Source organism: Hemiscyllium ocellatum, chromosome 23 (assembly GCF_020745735.1).
Source record: "Hemiscyllium ocellatum isolate sHemOce1 chromosome 23, sHemOce1.pat.X.cur, whole genome shotgun sequence".
Taxonomy (NCBI): domain Eukaryota; kingdom Metazoa; phylum Chordata; class Chondrichthyes; order Orectolobiformes; family Hemiscylliidae; genus Hemiscyllium; species Hemiscyllium ocellatum.
Window position 1 is genome coordinate 27292647 of NC_083423.1, and position 17797 is coordinate 27310443.

General features: G+C 38.5%; 1 protein-coding gene across 1 annotated transcript in view; it reads left to right on the plus strand.

Moving 5' to 3' along the window:
• The window catches only part of LOC132826718 (lysine-specific demethylase RSBN1L-like), a 71106-nt gene that overhangs the window by 17763 nt on the left and 35546 nt on the right, over positions 1-17797 (plus strand). The window contains exons 2-4 of the mRNA XM_060842831.1: positions 535-1169; positions 6956-7093; positions 10630-10772. Of these exons, the coding sequence (XP_060698814.1) occupies positions 535-1169; positions 6956-7093; positions 10630-10772 (916 nt within the window). The remainder of the gene's footprint in view (positions 1-534; positions 1170-6955; positions 7094-10629; positions 10773-17797) is intronic.

The following is a 17797-nucleotide window of genomic DNA, read 5'->3' on the forward strand; positions in this document are numbered from 1 at the left end:
TATGTTTTGATAGCATTTTGTGTGTAGGCTAACTCATACAGGTCGTTTTATTATAACGCGACAGTTGCGTTCCTCTGCAACCTCGCGCTGTAAAAAAATTGCACTAAGGAAAACCATCGCACACAATCATACTATAGAAGATCACCGATAAAAATATCGCTATACCCATTCATTATAAAGCTTGCATTATCCAAACAATGTCCGCAATTCATCAGTTGCGTATAGCCAATTCGTATTGATGAAACATGCGTTATAGCGGAACAATCTATCCATTCCAAATGGAGTGTGAAGAAAAGTGAAGAATAGCGAAATAAGAAAATCATTGAAAAGAGCAAGTGAAACCAAAATAACAATTTTAAAAAATATAGTTTGAGAAAAGCGCATGTGTAAACCTGATGGAAATTGTAGAGTCTGCAAAGAAGTAGGTAGTTTTGATTCAGCTGCCCTGTTAAAACTGAATTTCACAATGATTGAAAAAGTTAATGTTACAAATCTGCTGATGCTATAGATATTTTCTGTTACATTTGCTTTCAGGTATCATTGAAAAAAGAAAACTTAGTACAGAAGAATTCCAATTTAAAAAGATAAAAAAGAAAAAGAAAAAGAAACACAAGGAAACTGACAAACGGAAGCAGCCCAAAATGTGCAGCAAATCTATTCAAACAATTTGTTCAGGGCTCATATCAGAAATGAAAGAGCAGAAGGAAACTTCATTCGAAGATGCGAATAGGATAGCCATTTTGTACCAACAAGATGGACTGTCTGGATGTGTACCCTTGGAAAGCAGTCAACCTTCCCCTAATTTGTGCAAGAATTCTGGTGATGAAAACAAGAATTCAAGACTAGACTTGTTGGAATTTAAAAAGTTTATTCATATTGAAGACCAGCCTAATGGAGGAGCTTCAGTGGTGCATGCCTACATGGATGAGCTTTCTTCCCTATCTCTTGCGGAGATGGATAAATTTTCAGAGGAGTTTGTGAATCTAACATTCAGTGAAAATAATAACTCTGCAGCCTATTACGTTATGGGTATTGTTCATGGAGCTGCTGCATACTTACCAGATTTTCTTGAGTATTTTGCTTATAGCTTTCCAAGTGCACCAGTGAAGATGGAAATCTTAGGGAAAAAGGATATAGAGACAACTACCATGTCAAACTTCAATGCTCAGGTAGGATCTGTGTTGTCTGCTGATTCAGTGTAATTACAGTGAAAGCTGAGGAAATATTGCCAGTATTTATGCTTTCAGTTAAGGAATCTTCAACTGATTAATTTTTGCTTCAGCAATGTTTTTCTCTGTTATAGTTTGTCTGGAGAGGAATCATTTCTGACCTTTCCAATCAGGATTGGAAAGCCTGAATAAAGAACTTTATTGATGGTTTCTGTAAATAGTTGTATCTTTACTAATGGCAAGGGATTTCAAATAAAAATTATTTTTCAGCTTTATGTTGAATGTTATAAAGTATCCATTTGGATTTCCTCAGCAATACTATGTTGATATTTTCTTGTGGAAAGTGAAGCTTAATATGGACAAGTTCAGGCTTGTGTATACTCATTATGAAAATATTGTCCCCATATTCCTCTATGTCATTAGTAGCTCGAAATTTGCCTGTCTTGAATGTACTCAATGACTGAGCTTCCATGGCCTTTGGAGGTAAGAATTCCAAAGATTCCCCACCCTTTATGACAAAATTCCTCCTCATCTCCATCTTAAATGCTCTACCTCTTATCCTGAGATTAGGTCCCCTGGTTCTAAAGTTATCAGCCAGGCGAAACATCATATTTGTACCCATCCTATGATGAGCTGTAATAATTTTGTAGCTTTCATTTAGACCACCTCTCATTGTTTGAAACTTGAGAGTTGCCTCAATCTGTCCTAAGACAGTCCCACATCTTGGAGATTAATCTGGTGAACCTCTGCTGCACACTGTCTATGGCATGTATATCATTCCTTAGCTAATGGGATCAAAACTATGTACCATATTCTAGGTATGATCTTAAGGTTTTATGCACTCAAAGTAAGACATCTGTACCGTTTTTATATTCAAATCCTCCGTGATCAAGACAAACAACTTGCCTGCTGCACCTGTATGTTAGCTTGCAATGACTGATGCAAAAGCACAGTCAGATGATGCAAAGTGTGGACTGTTCATCTGATTCAGTATCTGGATAGACTAAAATGTTTTTTAAATGATAACCTGACCGCACAGGTTGGCCACATTTCATAAAATCAATGTGAGTTAAATGAAAGGCAGCCTCAGCTGAAATTAAGAATTTGCTAAAATAATTTAAAACCAGCCAGCTAATCAAATGGGGAGATAAGGTATGCCTTGCATCTCCAGTTTTGATTTATAAATTTAAAATTGTGCATGTGTTGGAGATGGAACCTTCTCTACAAAGTCTAAAGGCATAATTTTCGCAGTCACATGTCACACAAAGAAGCTTGGAATTCATGTAGCTGCTTTTGGGGAGGTAGTGAAACTGATGATGTAGCATTGCACAAAGTTTAAGGTGACCCCAACACACACACCCTCTCTCTCCCCACTTGTTGCATGCTTTCTGATCTCTGCCCTATATACTCTTTCTCCCCCATTGCATGGTCCTTCTCCCACCCTTGCGTATACTACCTTCTCCATTCCCCAGCACACTCCCTTTCTCCCCACCTTTTCATGCTTTGTCCCCTGCCATGCACTTCCTAAACACCCACCCACCCCACTCTTTTCTAATTCCTTTCTTTCTCTGTTACCTCCTATCAAGTGTTTTCATTTCCCTTCATGCATCCTGTAATGCCAAGTTTGATTAACTTTGGAATCTGTACTTCAGTTACCTGCATAAACTGCATTTTTATAAAGCGCAAGTATCTAGTGATTCTGTTAAGTAGGTTGAATCCTCTGACCAAATTTTCAATTATCTCTGAACGGTTGTCATAGAAATCTGAAGAGCACAACAAATGAATGTGGCACACATATAGAGGAGTGTTGAGAAGTGGTGCATGGCTTGATCAGTAAGTCAGGGGTTTAACAAGGTGCAAAGAATGTTCTGGACTGTTGAAAATATTCATTGTGCTTCACATGTTTTAAGCAAATGGCTTATGTTACTTTTCTGATTTAAAGACAACCACTTGTAAACACATGATTTGCTGTAAATGGTGGGCACTTTTCTAATGAAATCCATAGAACAGTGTCTTCCTTTATGCTAGTTTATACTTGAGTCTGCTCGGATTCTAAGGTGCATTGTTGTCAGTTGAAGAAACTAAATAACAAAGTAGCTAACAGTGGCCCATTCTCAGTAGACCGTTGTTGTAGGTAAATCGTTGTATGAAAGGGTTTTATGAGAAAGGGTTTGATTTTTTTTTTAAATGGTTCATACTTACAAGTGAAAATAGACACTTCATTTTAATGAACAAATGTTTGATATACCAGCTGACTTCCTAAAAATGTATTCTGGGTTAGTGGTGCTGGAAAAGCACAGCAGTTCAGGCAGCATCCGAGAAGCAGTAAAATAGATGTTTTGGGCAAAAGCCCTTCATCAGGAATACACGCAATAGATTATTTGGAACAAGCTGGCTGAGACATGAAGTATTCACAATATAAATACATAGATCTGAGAAATGTGGATATCTTCAACATGGAAAAATGTCCTGTTAGTAGTACACCTTGTGTTAACCATTTAGTATTCTAATAATCTCAACTTCACACGTCAGATTAAATGCAGCAACTGTTTTCAAGCTTATTAGCTGACATTGATCAATGCAATTTATCAACAAATTTGCAAAGTTAAAAATTCTAAGCAGTCTGCGTAATTTATTTTTAAAAATGTGTTTGTAATATGCACTACTTGTAATTGGCAAAGCTTTTCTTGTTTGGCTCAGGTAATAAAAGAAAAATGCAACTCACCATCTTATTCAAGGATGGGCAAATAGATGCCTTGCTAGTGATGTCCAATCCCGTAAAGGAGTTTGTTTTAAACAAAGTACAAATCATAATTGAAGGAAATAGCCAGCATACAACAACAATTTATGAATGCAATAATATTGCTTGCTTGTGAGAAAATACAATAAAAGACTGAATTAAATTAATCCAGATACTTAAATTTTTCTTAGCCCTCAGTTTAGAACAAATGAGCAAAAGTGTTTCTAACAAAATAAAAATTGAAATTTATATAGATCATATTAACTCATATACATAGTATGTTTTATGTGTTTTCAGTAGCTTCTATTCCCCAACCTCCTCCAAAACAAAACAAAGAAACCTCCCTCTTTCATTGATCGGTACTGGGGCTGACATTTGACCAACAACTTTGATCACACCGGCTTCAGGGTAATCTGTTGAGTTGATATTATGACATTTTCATATTATATCTGAAGATTTTTTAAAAATGCAAGCATGAGTTGTCACAACAGCCAATATTTTGAGATATTGTCATTTATTTAAATCACAACTTTATATGGTGTAAGATATAGTTCTATTGAATTTATTTAGCTAAAGCAGCATAAATCTGACAAGCGGTCATTGAACTCTTAAATTTTTAAAGTGCTGTTTCTTATTTATACAAGATGAGCATGAACTGACTTTTAAAATTGTCATCCGGCCTTGAGCCAACCTGACATTGAACACTGCTAGAATGTATACCACGTTTACTTGGTCTCTCCTGTCAAACCATGAACCACTGTGACCTACAGCTTCACCATTTACCATTCTTTACAACATATGGGTACATGCAGGGTTTTGCCTGCTGCCCCATTTCTGAAATGCTCTAAGGTGCACCATGTTTTTTTTTCTTCATACATTTCTTAGATCACATAGGCAGATTTGTATTTTATCCCTTTTCTCTTCAATAAATCATTATGTGCTATGTGAAACTGTTGCCGCCTCTATACTAACCATTTTTAGAAGCATCTTCACCTTTCTCAGAGCATAGATGAATCTTTTTAATGTTTCTCCTTAAGATTTCACATGCACTGTTCCAGAAGTCACAGGCCTAACTCTTAGAGGGCAGGAATCATTCGTTAAACCAAACAGTACCTTCTAGTCCAGTCTTAGCAAGTCCCTTATTTGCATTTGGAATATTTTAAGTTGCATAAACGCTGCTAAAATTCAAAAAACTGTCATGACTACTAATTACTAAAAGTCATCTTCAATATAATTCCTTCAGTTTTCTGGTAACTACTGAGTATCCTATATTTTATAAGAAGAAAGGAAAAAAAATTAATACACAAGGGCATAAGAAACGGAAGCACTAGTAATCCATATTACCAACAAGTCTACTGCTTCACTTGAAGTGGCTGACCTTCAACCTGCGTTCCACTCTACTGCCTGCTCTCCATAACATTTGATTCTCACAAGAAACTAAAAATCTGTTCATCTCAAACTTAAAGCTCTTCAACAATGGAGCATCCACAACCGTCTGGATAGATAATTCCAAGCGTTAACAATACTTTTGAGTGAGGATATTTTTTTCTCATTCTTAAATGGTGGCTCCTTAGACTTGAGCTATATATCTGTGTCCTATGTTCCTCGGTCAGAGAAAAAAATCTCTATTTACCGTTTTAAATCCTTTCATAAATTTCTGTTGAGATCACCTATTATTCATCTAAGTTCTGGAGTTTATAGAATTTACAGTGTTATCACAGGGAATGTCCTTCATCCCAGGATGTGAATATAGATGATTAGGCCAGATTTATTGCCCATTTCTAATTGTCCTTGAGAAGAAGATGGTGAGTTGCTGCTTTGAACTGCTGTAGTCCATGTGGTGTAAATACATCTGCAATCTTGATAGGGAGAGAGTTCAAGGATTCTGACCTAGCGATTGTGAAGAACCAGTGATATGGTTTCAAGATTATGTATACTTGAGAGTGAACTTGCAGATGATTGTGTTCACATCTATTTACTCTCCTTGTCCTTCGATGTAATAGAGGTCCCACATTTGGAAGATGCTGTTGGAGGAACCTGGGTGAATTGTTATACAGCAGTTTGTGCAGACTGCTCCACTGTGCATCAATGAAGGCCTTAAGGTACCAATTAAGCAGAATGTTTTGTCACGGATGATGTTCGGCTTCTTGGCTTATAATCGTCATCACCATTGCTGGGCCGATTGGCCTAATTTCTGCTTCTGATGGACTGTGGCAGCAGTCTAAGAAGCAGTACAATATTCATCCAGGTTCCTTCAACAGTGCCTTTCAAACTTGGGAGATCTCAAGTGAGATTTTTAAAAGATCTTTTAAAAGACCTAAAATCAAGAATTTCAAGATTCATGAGGAATGCTAGGTGTTTGTAGGGAAGGGAAATAATTTGCAGCAGCAGAAATGAGATTAATACTACTGTCTATTATTTATGTTTTAGTGTGTCAGCAAGTTCTGCCAAGGGAAGATGTGAGGCCAAATGTAGAAATCCAAAAGCTGTGCCATTAACTTTATAAAAATGGCATTCTTATCAATTTTGCCATCAAATATATACTTTTTTCTCCATCTTCCACATTCATCCTTTTTCTGTACCTGATTTGACATTAAATTCACCCGTTATAACAAATGTTTCAATCTCCATTCTTGTGTTGCTAGTTTCACAATCCTTCAGTCATGTTAAGAAGATACACATTTGGTAACCCTCCTTGTTCAGGTCCTAGATGCCCAGCCTGTCTTACAGCACTGCCACAAGCTCTCTCTTTAAGTAAATTTGGCAAGCAAATGTTTTGAAAATAAATCCATGTCCAAAACTAGCACAGCAAATATTAGGCTGTTACCTGGAGTTGAAGATTTTGATTCACACATGCAGTTGGCATCAGAGAAACTTTAATCTTGAGTATTGATCTGATTTTACAACTGATATCAAATGGAAGTGGGGGTCTCACGACGTCTTCAAAGATTTAAAATCTTTGTTTCATTTCTTTCTGGCTGTATTCATTTTTTGCTACCATATAGTATGGCACATTTGCTTAATTGTTTTTCTAACCTGGAAATAGGTGAGGCGAACATATTCACATGGTACATACAGGGCTGGTCCAATGCGACAAATCAGCTTGGTAGGAGCTGTAGATGAAGAAGTTGGGGACTACTTTCCAGAGTTCCTTGACAGATTGGAAGAATCTCCTTTTTTAAAGGTATGTATTTTTAGTCATCAGAACTTAGAAATATTGTCAATCACTTTTTGTATTATTCTAGCCTAGCAATTGATAGCTACTGTAACATTTGCAATTTGGAATGCTCAGGACTAATGCTTTTCTAGATTTCAGAGCAATGTTTGAGTGCCACAAGCGAGTGAACCATATATGTACCTGAGACATAAAGCAATGGTGCAACATTTCAAAGCAGTCCAAAAATATCTGAGAGGCCATAGTTCAAATAGCAAAACTACATCCTGACTTTGTTTCAAAGCACTTCTCACTGAGCTTTGACAATTTGGAGTGATGGGAGATATCATGACTATCATGCAACAAAACACAAGGAGCTAATAGGCTTAGACTACATTTTTAGGCTCTGCCACCCATCTTGTCCTATTTATCATGTGTCTAAAAAGTCTTTCCACTATATTTTGTAAATAAATTTGCAGAGGCAGGTATTGGAATCAGACTTTTTTTTTTAAATTCCCTGTGTGAGAATCTCAAGTAATTTAGTAAGTTTTCCTGGCTTTTTTTTGAAATCAAAAACTGATTTTGAATCTCCACATAGTTTATCTCCAATATCACATTGCAGTGTCTCAAGTAGCCAATCCTAGAGTTGCATATTAAAGCAAAACAAAAAGCAAACAACCGATGTCTATGAGATTTGAAGACAGGACTTGTGATTACAATGTATGTAGGTTATCTTTTGGAGCCTGACGAGAGCACATTTATTTTTGCTCACCTCTTCCAAAATTCAGATGGCTAGGACTGTGTTGAGGAAATCCAGGCCAGCAAATCATGCACCTTTTCAGGCCAGACTCTTCTCTGTGACAAATTTGAAGCAATTCCCATATGCACAATTCCAGGGTGGATTTAATATTCAATGTTGTGCTGTGTAAAATGTATAACATTGATTACAAATATGCAGTAATTTCAAAAGTAACTAGTCAACCCAAGCATAAAAATACTTGAGCCAGGTACATGGGTTATGGCTAAATTAAGTAGTTGATTTATTTAATTGAACAATAACTATAATCATCTAGAGTGTGGTGGGCCAATGGAGAAGATTAGATTAAAAAGCATCCACTGTGAAATAACACTCATGCACATAATTCCAGAAACACTCTGGCAGTGCAATGCTGATAACATCATATGCAAAGACACTGCACTTGCGCAGACAGAAGCATGATACTGAAGTGGAATTTAGCAGGGGAGAGGTGAAGAACAGGATAGAGTGGTGGGGAGGAGTGAGCATGGGGTGAGATGGAGATGAAGAAGCCAAACCATTTACAAGTACTTGTGCAGATTTAAACAGTGAGTAGTCACTCATGCCTCTGCTGTCAATAGACACAGCATATAGAATAAGATTAGCAGTGTGTGCTCAGTTTCTGAGATACTTATCCAAAGTAGCCTGTCTATTTTAGTTTTAACCAACTTGTACCGTCATTCACGGGTGTGGATGCCAATGGATATGGCACCATTTATTGCTTATCCTTAATTGCCCTGCAGAAAGTGGTGGTAAACTGCTGCAATCATTGAGATATAAAAACATGCTCAGTGTGTTAAAGTGCCTGTTCAAGATGGCTCAGGGAATCCGTAATGAATTTTACCTGTAAGCCTCTCTTGGTTCATCCCAGAGATTGTAGTCTGGAATGTAAAACTCTTACAGCTTAGATTAAGTTATTAAACTTTATTTACCAATGGCATCAGTGTTACAATATAACATAGCTCAAGTCTGGCTTGTAGATATCTAAGGTTTTAAAACCATGAGCAGAGTTACCCCTAAGAGTTCTCTTATGGTTTTTCCCCTTATTGCTGCAAATAAGTTGTCTTTATGCAGAAATTGGTACTGAGATTACAAAATACTCAGAAAAGTGACAATAAACTCCCCCCTACCTCTCGCGCGCGCCCCCTCCCCCCTCTCTCGCTCGCGCGCGCCCCCTCCCCCTCTCACACGCGCCCCCTCCCCCTCTCTCGCTTGCGCCCGCCCCCTCCTCCCCTCTCCCTCGCGCTCGCACGGGCATCTTCCAACTTTTGTACTATCTCAGTTTCTGCTTTCCTAGCTTGTAAGGGTTATGAGACATTCACATTTCAGAACAGTTAAGATTTGGGAACTGACCTTCATGTATTCAAATCTGCTCTTTGTGGTGTACATGAAAATGTATCACAATTGTTCTATTATGTGCATATTCCACTCAGTCTATTAAATGACAAGTTCTTTTCCTATTGAGCATGAGTTTTGTTAAGAGTCTTCAATATAAATCAGAAAATCGTTTATCCAACATCCAGCTGTAAAATATGCGCAGCTTCCAGCTCTTGGGGTCAAAAGGAAGTACTGCCACCTATTCCACAAGTGAACAAATGCTAACACCTTCCTTACACCGATCCGTTGACACTCAGAACAGATATCCTTTATTCTTATGAACCCTCCACCCCCAAGTGCTTTTCTGCACATCAAGTTTATTTCCAGTGTGTGTCGCAGATGTATCAAATGTAAGGCTACAAACTTTCTCAAGTGCTGTTAGTAAGGGAGTTGAAGGCTTTTGACCTGACAGCAGTGAAGGAACCATGATATAGTTTCAAGACAAAGTAAATGTGGCTTGGAAGGGATCGTCCAGGCTGTGGTGTTTGTACGTGTCTGCTGGTCATGTTTTTCTAAGTGGTAGAGGTTGCAGGTTTGGAAGGTGTTGTCAAAGAATCCATGGTGAGTTGTTGCAGTGCATGCTATGGATAGTACACACTACTGCCACTGTCCATTTGGTATTGAAGGGAGTGAATGTTGAAGTTGGTGGTTGGGATGTCTTTCTCATAGGCTGCTTTGTTCAAGATTTAACAAGCTTCTTGAGTGTTGGATTTTACCCATCCAGGCATGTGGAGAATATTCCACTGCATACCTGACTTGCGCCTAATGGATGATGAACAGGTAGTAAGTTACCTCCAGAATTTTGAACTTCTGTGCTTTTATGATTGCAGTATTTATATAATTGCCCCAGCTTAGTTTCTGATTAATGCAAATCTCCAGAATATTTATAAAGGAGAATTCAGCTATTACTGTTGATTGTCACATCTCAAAGTTGTCATATGAAAGCTTGATTTATGCATTCACCATTAAGTTACTAGAGCATTGCAAACCCCTGGGCAATGTCCAGATGTATAGTGATCCAAGTGTGGTTGAAAAGTGTACAGAATGTCCATTCGTGGCCGTTACTCAAATAAAAATAAAAATTGAAATCAAATTAGCTCAACATGCACAAAAATAGTATTAATTTACTTGGGTTCAAAAGCAGAAGTATTTTTAAAATTTTTTAAATGTTTTTTTTATTAAATGTTTTTTAAGTGCTAGTTTGGGTTCTTGAATTGTAGATTTTTACCTTTAAATAAAGACAAATGTATGTGTAATAGTGAATTATCATTTATCTTGAAAGATAGTTACAAAGATTTGATTAAGCTTGTAAATATAGCAAATAAATGTTAATGAACATCAATGGATATAACTTAAACTATAAATGTAAACCTTTGCTTATTCCTTCAAACAGCGTACATTGCCATGGGGATCACTTTCTAGTCTCAAACTGAAGTGCCGTAAAGAAAGCGATGACGGCCCCATTATGTGGGTTCGTCCAGGAGAGCAGGTGATCCCTATAGCAGACATGCCAAAATCACCTTTTAAACGAAGACGGTGAGTTCCAAATTTTGCTTATTGTTCTTGCCAGCCCCTCTTTTGGCACCCAGTAATTAAGTTTCCATTGTTTGTTTGCTCCCTATTTATTTATTTTGATAAGTACAGTAATAGATGCAAAATCTTAATTTGTCTATAAAATCAATAAAGGCTTCAGTTATCTTCTAACTTGCAATATCAAAAAATGAATACAGCGGTCATAAGATTTAAATCAGAGTTCTGGGATCCTAATACATGCCACAGATCCTATGGAATACATGTAAGAACTACCTTACAGATGGAACATATTCTGATAATGCATCACTTCTTTTTTATAGATATTTTTATTGAAAATTTAACATTTTTACAAGTTTACAAGATTAAAAAACCCAAGTATAAGCATTGATATGCAATTAAATCTTAAATAAATAATAACCAAAATTTAATAAAAGAAAAATACCGAGCGGAAAAAAAACACAACTCAACTAATCTAACCTACAACTAACCATAGTGTATAATTAAGTCTGTCACATTATTCAAATTAGAGATAACACAGAAATTGGGTAGTGAGATACATGCTCGGAATGTATTAACACCAAATGTAACAAAACCTGTATTCATGCGGGATTCCTCTCCCAAGGGACCCCGGACCAGCCAGGTTCGCCATCTCAATTAATAAAAGCCCTTGTTAGGATGGCTGAAATATCTGTATTTATATAATTCAAGAAGGGCTGCCATATTTTATGAAATAATGCGGTCTTTCGGTGCACCATATTTGTAAGGAAGTCAAGGGGAATACATTCCATAATTAATCTGTGCTAATTTGAAAGTCCAGAGGGGCCCTCAGCCACCCATTTTATCAAAATATTTTTCCTTGCACAGAAAGAAAGAATAGAAAATAATCTCTTCCCGTGCATATCCAGGGAGGGTAAGTTCGAAAAGCCCAAAAGGAGAGATACAGGGTCCACTCTGATTTCCATTCCTAAGATTTCTGTCAGAGCACTTACTAATTTAGTCCAATATCTGTGGATCTTATGACCGGTCCATAGGCAATGTACAAGTGTGCCCACTTCTATTTTACATTTTGGACACATTGGAGATGCTCCTCCCTTAAATTTTGCCAATCGATCCAGTGCTATATGTGCCCTATGAAGTATCTTCAGCTGAATAACCTGAGTTCTGTTGCAGATGGTGATTCTTCTGGTGTTTTCACAAATGTCATTCCACGTTTCTACAGAGATTTCTAGTCCCAAATCCTGATCCCATGTTTTAAGCAGATTGTCCATATCTCCCGATACGACTTCATGTAGTAAATGATGAATAGTACTGACAGAAGATACCCCCATTGGCCATAGCATTCTACATTCTCTGTCTGATTTATAAAGACTATCTAATAACGTAGTCTTCTTCTATATATAATCTTGAATTTGGAAGTATCGAAAGAGGTCTCCATTAGGTAATCTGAATTTCTGATGCAGCTGATCAAAAGACATCAGGACCCCTACTTTAAATAGGTCCCCTAAACATGAGATACCCCTGAATCTCCAGAGTTTTAAAGTGGCATCTGTAAACCCCGGTTGAAATCCCCATGCTCCCACTATCGGAGCATAGGGGAATGTTTTATGTGAGTTGCCCTCATTTTGTCGCATTATATTCCAAGCTTTAAATTGGTACAGGTAAACATAAAATTACCCTTCATGCAGATTATGTTCTTCTATTTCTCAGTATCCTTCAATATCCGTGCCTCACTTAATCCAAGTTATTAATACATTTAGTATATTTTCAGGCTACAAAATTAATCTCTCAAAATTGGAGGCCATGCCAATGAGCGGTCTTGCTAGTACATCCCACTTATTGGACGGATTACGCTTTCCCTTTCGGTGGTCCCTGGAGGGTTTTTTATATTTAGGCATTTTTATTGCCCCAGTATTTGGTCAGTTATACAAGGCTAACTTTGTGCATTATAGGGTTTTTACAGTGATCCGTAATGATTTTCCTCTTGTCTGAAAATGAAAGGTTAATAAGTGAGCATTTTACTTGAGAAGCCTCGATGTCCAGCCAGATTGATTGCGGGTCAGACAAGACCCAATCGGCTACATAACTTAATAGGGAATTTAACTGATATTTCCTTAAATCTGGGAAATCCAATCCTCCCCTTGCCTGTGGAAGCTGTAGCTTCTTCAGCTTAATAAGGGCCGTCTATGATTGCAGATAAAGGAATCCAATCAGCCATATAATTTACGTAGTGCCAGCCTTGGCAGCATCACCGGAAACATTCTCATAGGGTAAAGGAGACGGGGCAGGACATTCACTTTAATTAGTGCTATACTACCTAGCCAGGAAATTGGAAGGTCTCCCCATCGCTGGAGGTCCTGCCTTATCCTTTCCAGTAAATGCACAAAGTTAGCCTTGTATAACTGACCAAATACTGGGGCAATAAAAATGCCTAAATATAAAAAACCCTCCAGGGACCACCGAAAGGGAAAGCGTAATCCGTCCAATAAGTGTGATGTACTAGCAAGACCGCTCATTGGCATAGCCTCCAATTTTGGGAGATTAATTTTGTAGCCTGAAAATATACTAAATGTATTAATAACTTGGATTAAGTGAGGCACGGACGTCAAAGGATACTGAGAAATAGAAGAACATAATCTGCATGAAGGGTAATTTTATGTTTACCTGTACCAATCCTCGGGCCTGTTATATTAGGGTCAGCCCGTATAGCTTCTACTAGTGGCTCAATTATGAGTGTAAATAGCAATGGCGAGAAAGGACATCCCTGACGGCAGCCCCTATCCACACTGAAGCTATCCGAGCCTAATCCATTGGTAATCACAACTGTTTTGGGATCACTGTACAGTGTTGAGACCCATTTGGTAAACACCTTTCCAACGCCAAACCTTTCCAATGTGTAAAACAAATATGACCATTCAACCCTGTTGAATGCCTTTTCCACGTCTAATGAGACTGTAACTCCTGGTATCTCTCCCTGATGGCAGGCTTGAATCACATTCAAAACCCTTCTAATGTTATTGGATGATCTACGGCCCTTAATGAACCCCGTCTGATCCTCCTTTATGATATGTGGCAATACCATTTCTAGTCTCAATGCTAATGTTTTAGAGAGGATTTCAAAATCTACATTTAGCAAGGATATTGATCTGTATGAAGCGCAATCTTCTGGTCCTTTCTTTTTTTAAGGATGAGAGAGATATTTGTCTCTTTCAACGAAGGCGGGAGACAACCTTGACTGTATGCATAGTTATACATGTCCATAAGTGGACCAGCCAATATTCCTGTAAATTCTTTATAGAATTCAGCTTGAAAGCCATCTGAGCCAAGTGCCTTACCGCTCTGAAGTTGCCTGATTGCGTGAAGTATTTCTTGGATTGTTAGGGGAACATTCAAGACCGATACCTGTTCCGGAGTTAGTTCCGGAAAGGTCAAGTTTTTAAAATATGATTGCATTCTCCTCGTCCTGTCTTCACAATCCTGCGATTTATATACATCAGAATAAAATTTTATAAAAGGATTAATGCAATCTTTAGGATCATGAGTCAAAATACCTGTACTTTCCTTGATAGATGTGATAGTTTGAGGGGCCTTCTTTTTCTTTGCAAGAAATGCTAAGTATCTACCAGGTTTATCACCAAATTCATATAATCTGTGTTTTGCAAATAAAATTTCCCTCTTATCCGTTTGGGTAAACGTGGTATTTAGAGCTGTCCTAAGGGCGTAATCCTTTGCAATTTGATAATAGAAAGTCTGTCAGCGTATGCTGTTTCAGCTGCTTTTAAGCGAGCTTCAAGCAGACGCTGTTGTTCACCCTTTAAGTTTTTCTGGGTCGGTGAGTATGAGATGATCAAACCTCGCATGTAAGCTTTGATGGTGTCCCACATCATTGATGTGTTGCTAGCCATACCTAAATTAATTTCTAAAAAGTTTTAAATTCTTTAGAGATTTTACTATCTTCCATCAGGAAGGGGTCCATATACTAATGCCGGGGGGATGTCTCATTGTTCCTCGCCCTGATTTCCATATATACAGCAGCGTGATCGGAAATTGTTATACTGCCTATTTTACAGGATGATATGGAATTTTTAAAAATCAAGGGGGCAAAAAACATATCGATTCTGGTATGGCATTTATGTGGATTGGAGTAAAAAGAAAAATCTCTGCCCTGTGGATGAAGGTATCTCCATACATCATCTAGTCCTAATTCTTTGTTCAAATCCACCAATTGTCTAGATCTGGGAGATACTCCTGCAGTACTCTTGGGAATCCTATCTATTTCTGGATCCATAATACAATTAAAGTTTCCCCCTATAATTGTATGATGAGCACCGAGAGCCATCAATTTTGGGAAGGCTTCCGTTATAAATTTAAAAGGATGTGCCGAGGGGGCAATACAAATTTTAAAATCCCATATTCCTCTCCATTTATGAGGGCTTTAATCAGAATATATTGTCCAGATTCGTCTTTTATCTGATTTAGGATTTTGAAAGGGAAATTCTTCCGAATAAGAATAACAACTCCCCTGCTTTTTTAAGCTAAAAGAAGAAAAAAAGGCCTGATCAAATCCACACTGTCGCAATTTCAAGTGTTCTTTATCCAATAAGTGTGTCTCCTGTAGGAGAGCTATATCAACCCTTTCTTTCTTGAGGTTTGATATTTTCTTCCTTTTGACTGGTGAATTACTCCCCTTGACATTCCAGGTGCACCACTTAACCGAATGATCAACCTTGATCGTCTGGGCAAATCCGAGACCCCTCAGGAGGGGAAATCTTATCCAGAACATCCCGAGCACATAAAATTCACAGAAATAAAGGCGCTCTAATACACTCACCACAGTATAATAAAAAAACTATTTCTAAATAAGAAAAATATCAAACGTATTTAAATGGAAATTTTCCCCCTTGTTCCCAGGGAGTATCACTTCCTTTCCAAAAGTCCATCGTATCCTCTCCCAACCAGTGCCCCACCCTCGATCCAGGTGCTCCTCAATAGGATGAAGAAAATTCAAATATACTACAGAGCTAGAGTTAACAGTGAGCACCCTACCCCCACCCACACCAACACCTGGATTTATTTGGTAATCTTAATACCATGTATAAACATATATAACTATAAAATTATAAGGTTAACAAGCAATAATTAAATATAGTAATTCAAAATAACAAGGGAAAACAACCCCGCTCCTAGAGTCAGAGGTGAAATAGAATAAGGCGACCACCTCTTCTCCTGCCTTCACCTCCCCCCCCCGGCCTATTTTATATATAAAAACGAGGGGGGGAATAAAGTCATTAAGTAGAGAACAAATAAATAAATCCCTCTCCCCACCCCCAAGATAATATTAAAAAGTAAGGTTAACAAAAAGGGATATAAAAAAAAGGGGAGTGGGGGGATGTAAACCGGAGTGGGGGGAAAGCAAACCAACTCTTACAACCAATTATCTCTTACAATTTATCTAAGAGAGTCCAAAAATTCCTTAGCCTTTTCTGGCGATCCGAAGTTATGCACGGACCCTTCATGGTTATAGCGTAGCGTCGCTGGGTAACGCAAGGAGTACTGAATATTTAAGTTCCTTGAACACTTCTTCGCCTCATCAAACGCCTTCCTGTTTAGGACCAGAGCTGGGGAAAAGTCCTGGAATAATATAATCTTGGATCCTTTATAGATCATGGCTTGGGGATCTTTTCCAAGATTTCTGGAGGCTTTTAAGAGTATCTGCCTCTCCTTATAGCTCTGCAGCCGGAATGGGACCGGGCGGGGACGCTGGTTTGAGCCAGGCCCGCGTATTGCGACCCGGTAGGCCCATTCTACCCTTACCTGGCCTGATCCAGCCTCCAGATTTAAAAACTGTGGAAGCCACTGTTCGAGGGACACTGTAAGCTGGCCTTCCTCTTCCTGTTTGGGAAGGCCCAGCAAACGAATATTTTTTCGACAACCTCGATTCTCTGTAGTTTCGGAGGTCACGGCCTTTAGCTCCGCCCCTCCAACTCAGCGCTCGATTTCCTTGACGTCTCGGCCATGCTTTTGCAGCGTGGCCGAGAGTGAGTCCCATCGGCTTTGGGATTCTTCAATAGAAGCGCCGATCTTCGCTTCGTGTTTGGCAATTATTTCCATGAGGCTCGCCACCGTAGCTAAGTCCCCCGGGGCGGCTGCAGACGCCTCTGCTGCAGCTGAAGAGGGTGGGGGAGGGGTTCCTGCTTGCTAAGAGCTGCAGGCTCCCTTCCCTTTCGTCATTTTTACTGGAAATTAAATTGTTTAAATTCAATACTAAACAACTAATTACATTAAGTAAAAATTATTTAAAATGATTTGGTGAGTGTGATGGGAATGGGTGACCCACTTTGCCCAAGTTTTGGGAGGACACTGTAGACTCAGACTTACTGGGTCGCCGCCATCTTGGATCCCCCCAATAATGCATCTCTAACCATTAAAAGCAAACATGTTCCATTCATGTTTTTTTCTTATGAATTAATTTTGACATCTTAACATCCCAATTGTATTTTGAATAATCTGAATGATTTTGTCTTTACATAACTGCCAGGTATTGCTCAGAGTGTTCACCATTACTCTTTAAGTTTAGAAATTCTTTGTAATATAGTATTAATTTACTTTGCATGTACTTTCTCTGGTCCTGATGTCTTTTTGAAGTAATTTTCAGGGTTTATTTTTTTAGATTAGATTAGATTAGACTTACAGTGTGGAAACAGGCCCTTCGGCCCAACAAGCCCACACCGACCCGCCGAAGCGCAACCCACCCATACCCCTACATTTACCCCTTACCTAACACTACGGGCAATTTAGCTTGGCCAATTCACCTGACCCGCACATCTTTGTGACTGTGGGAGGAAACCGGAGCACCCGGAGGAAACCCACGCAGACACGGGGAGAATGTGCAAACTCCACACAGTCAGTCGCCTGAGTCGGGAATTGAACCCGGGTCTACAGGCGTTGTGAGGCAGCAGTGCTAACCACTGTGCCACCGTGCCGCTTATCTTTTCTATTAATTTAGAACCTGCTTTCTTTTAAAATTTTGT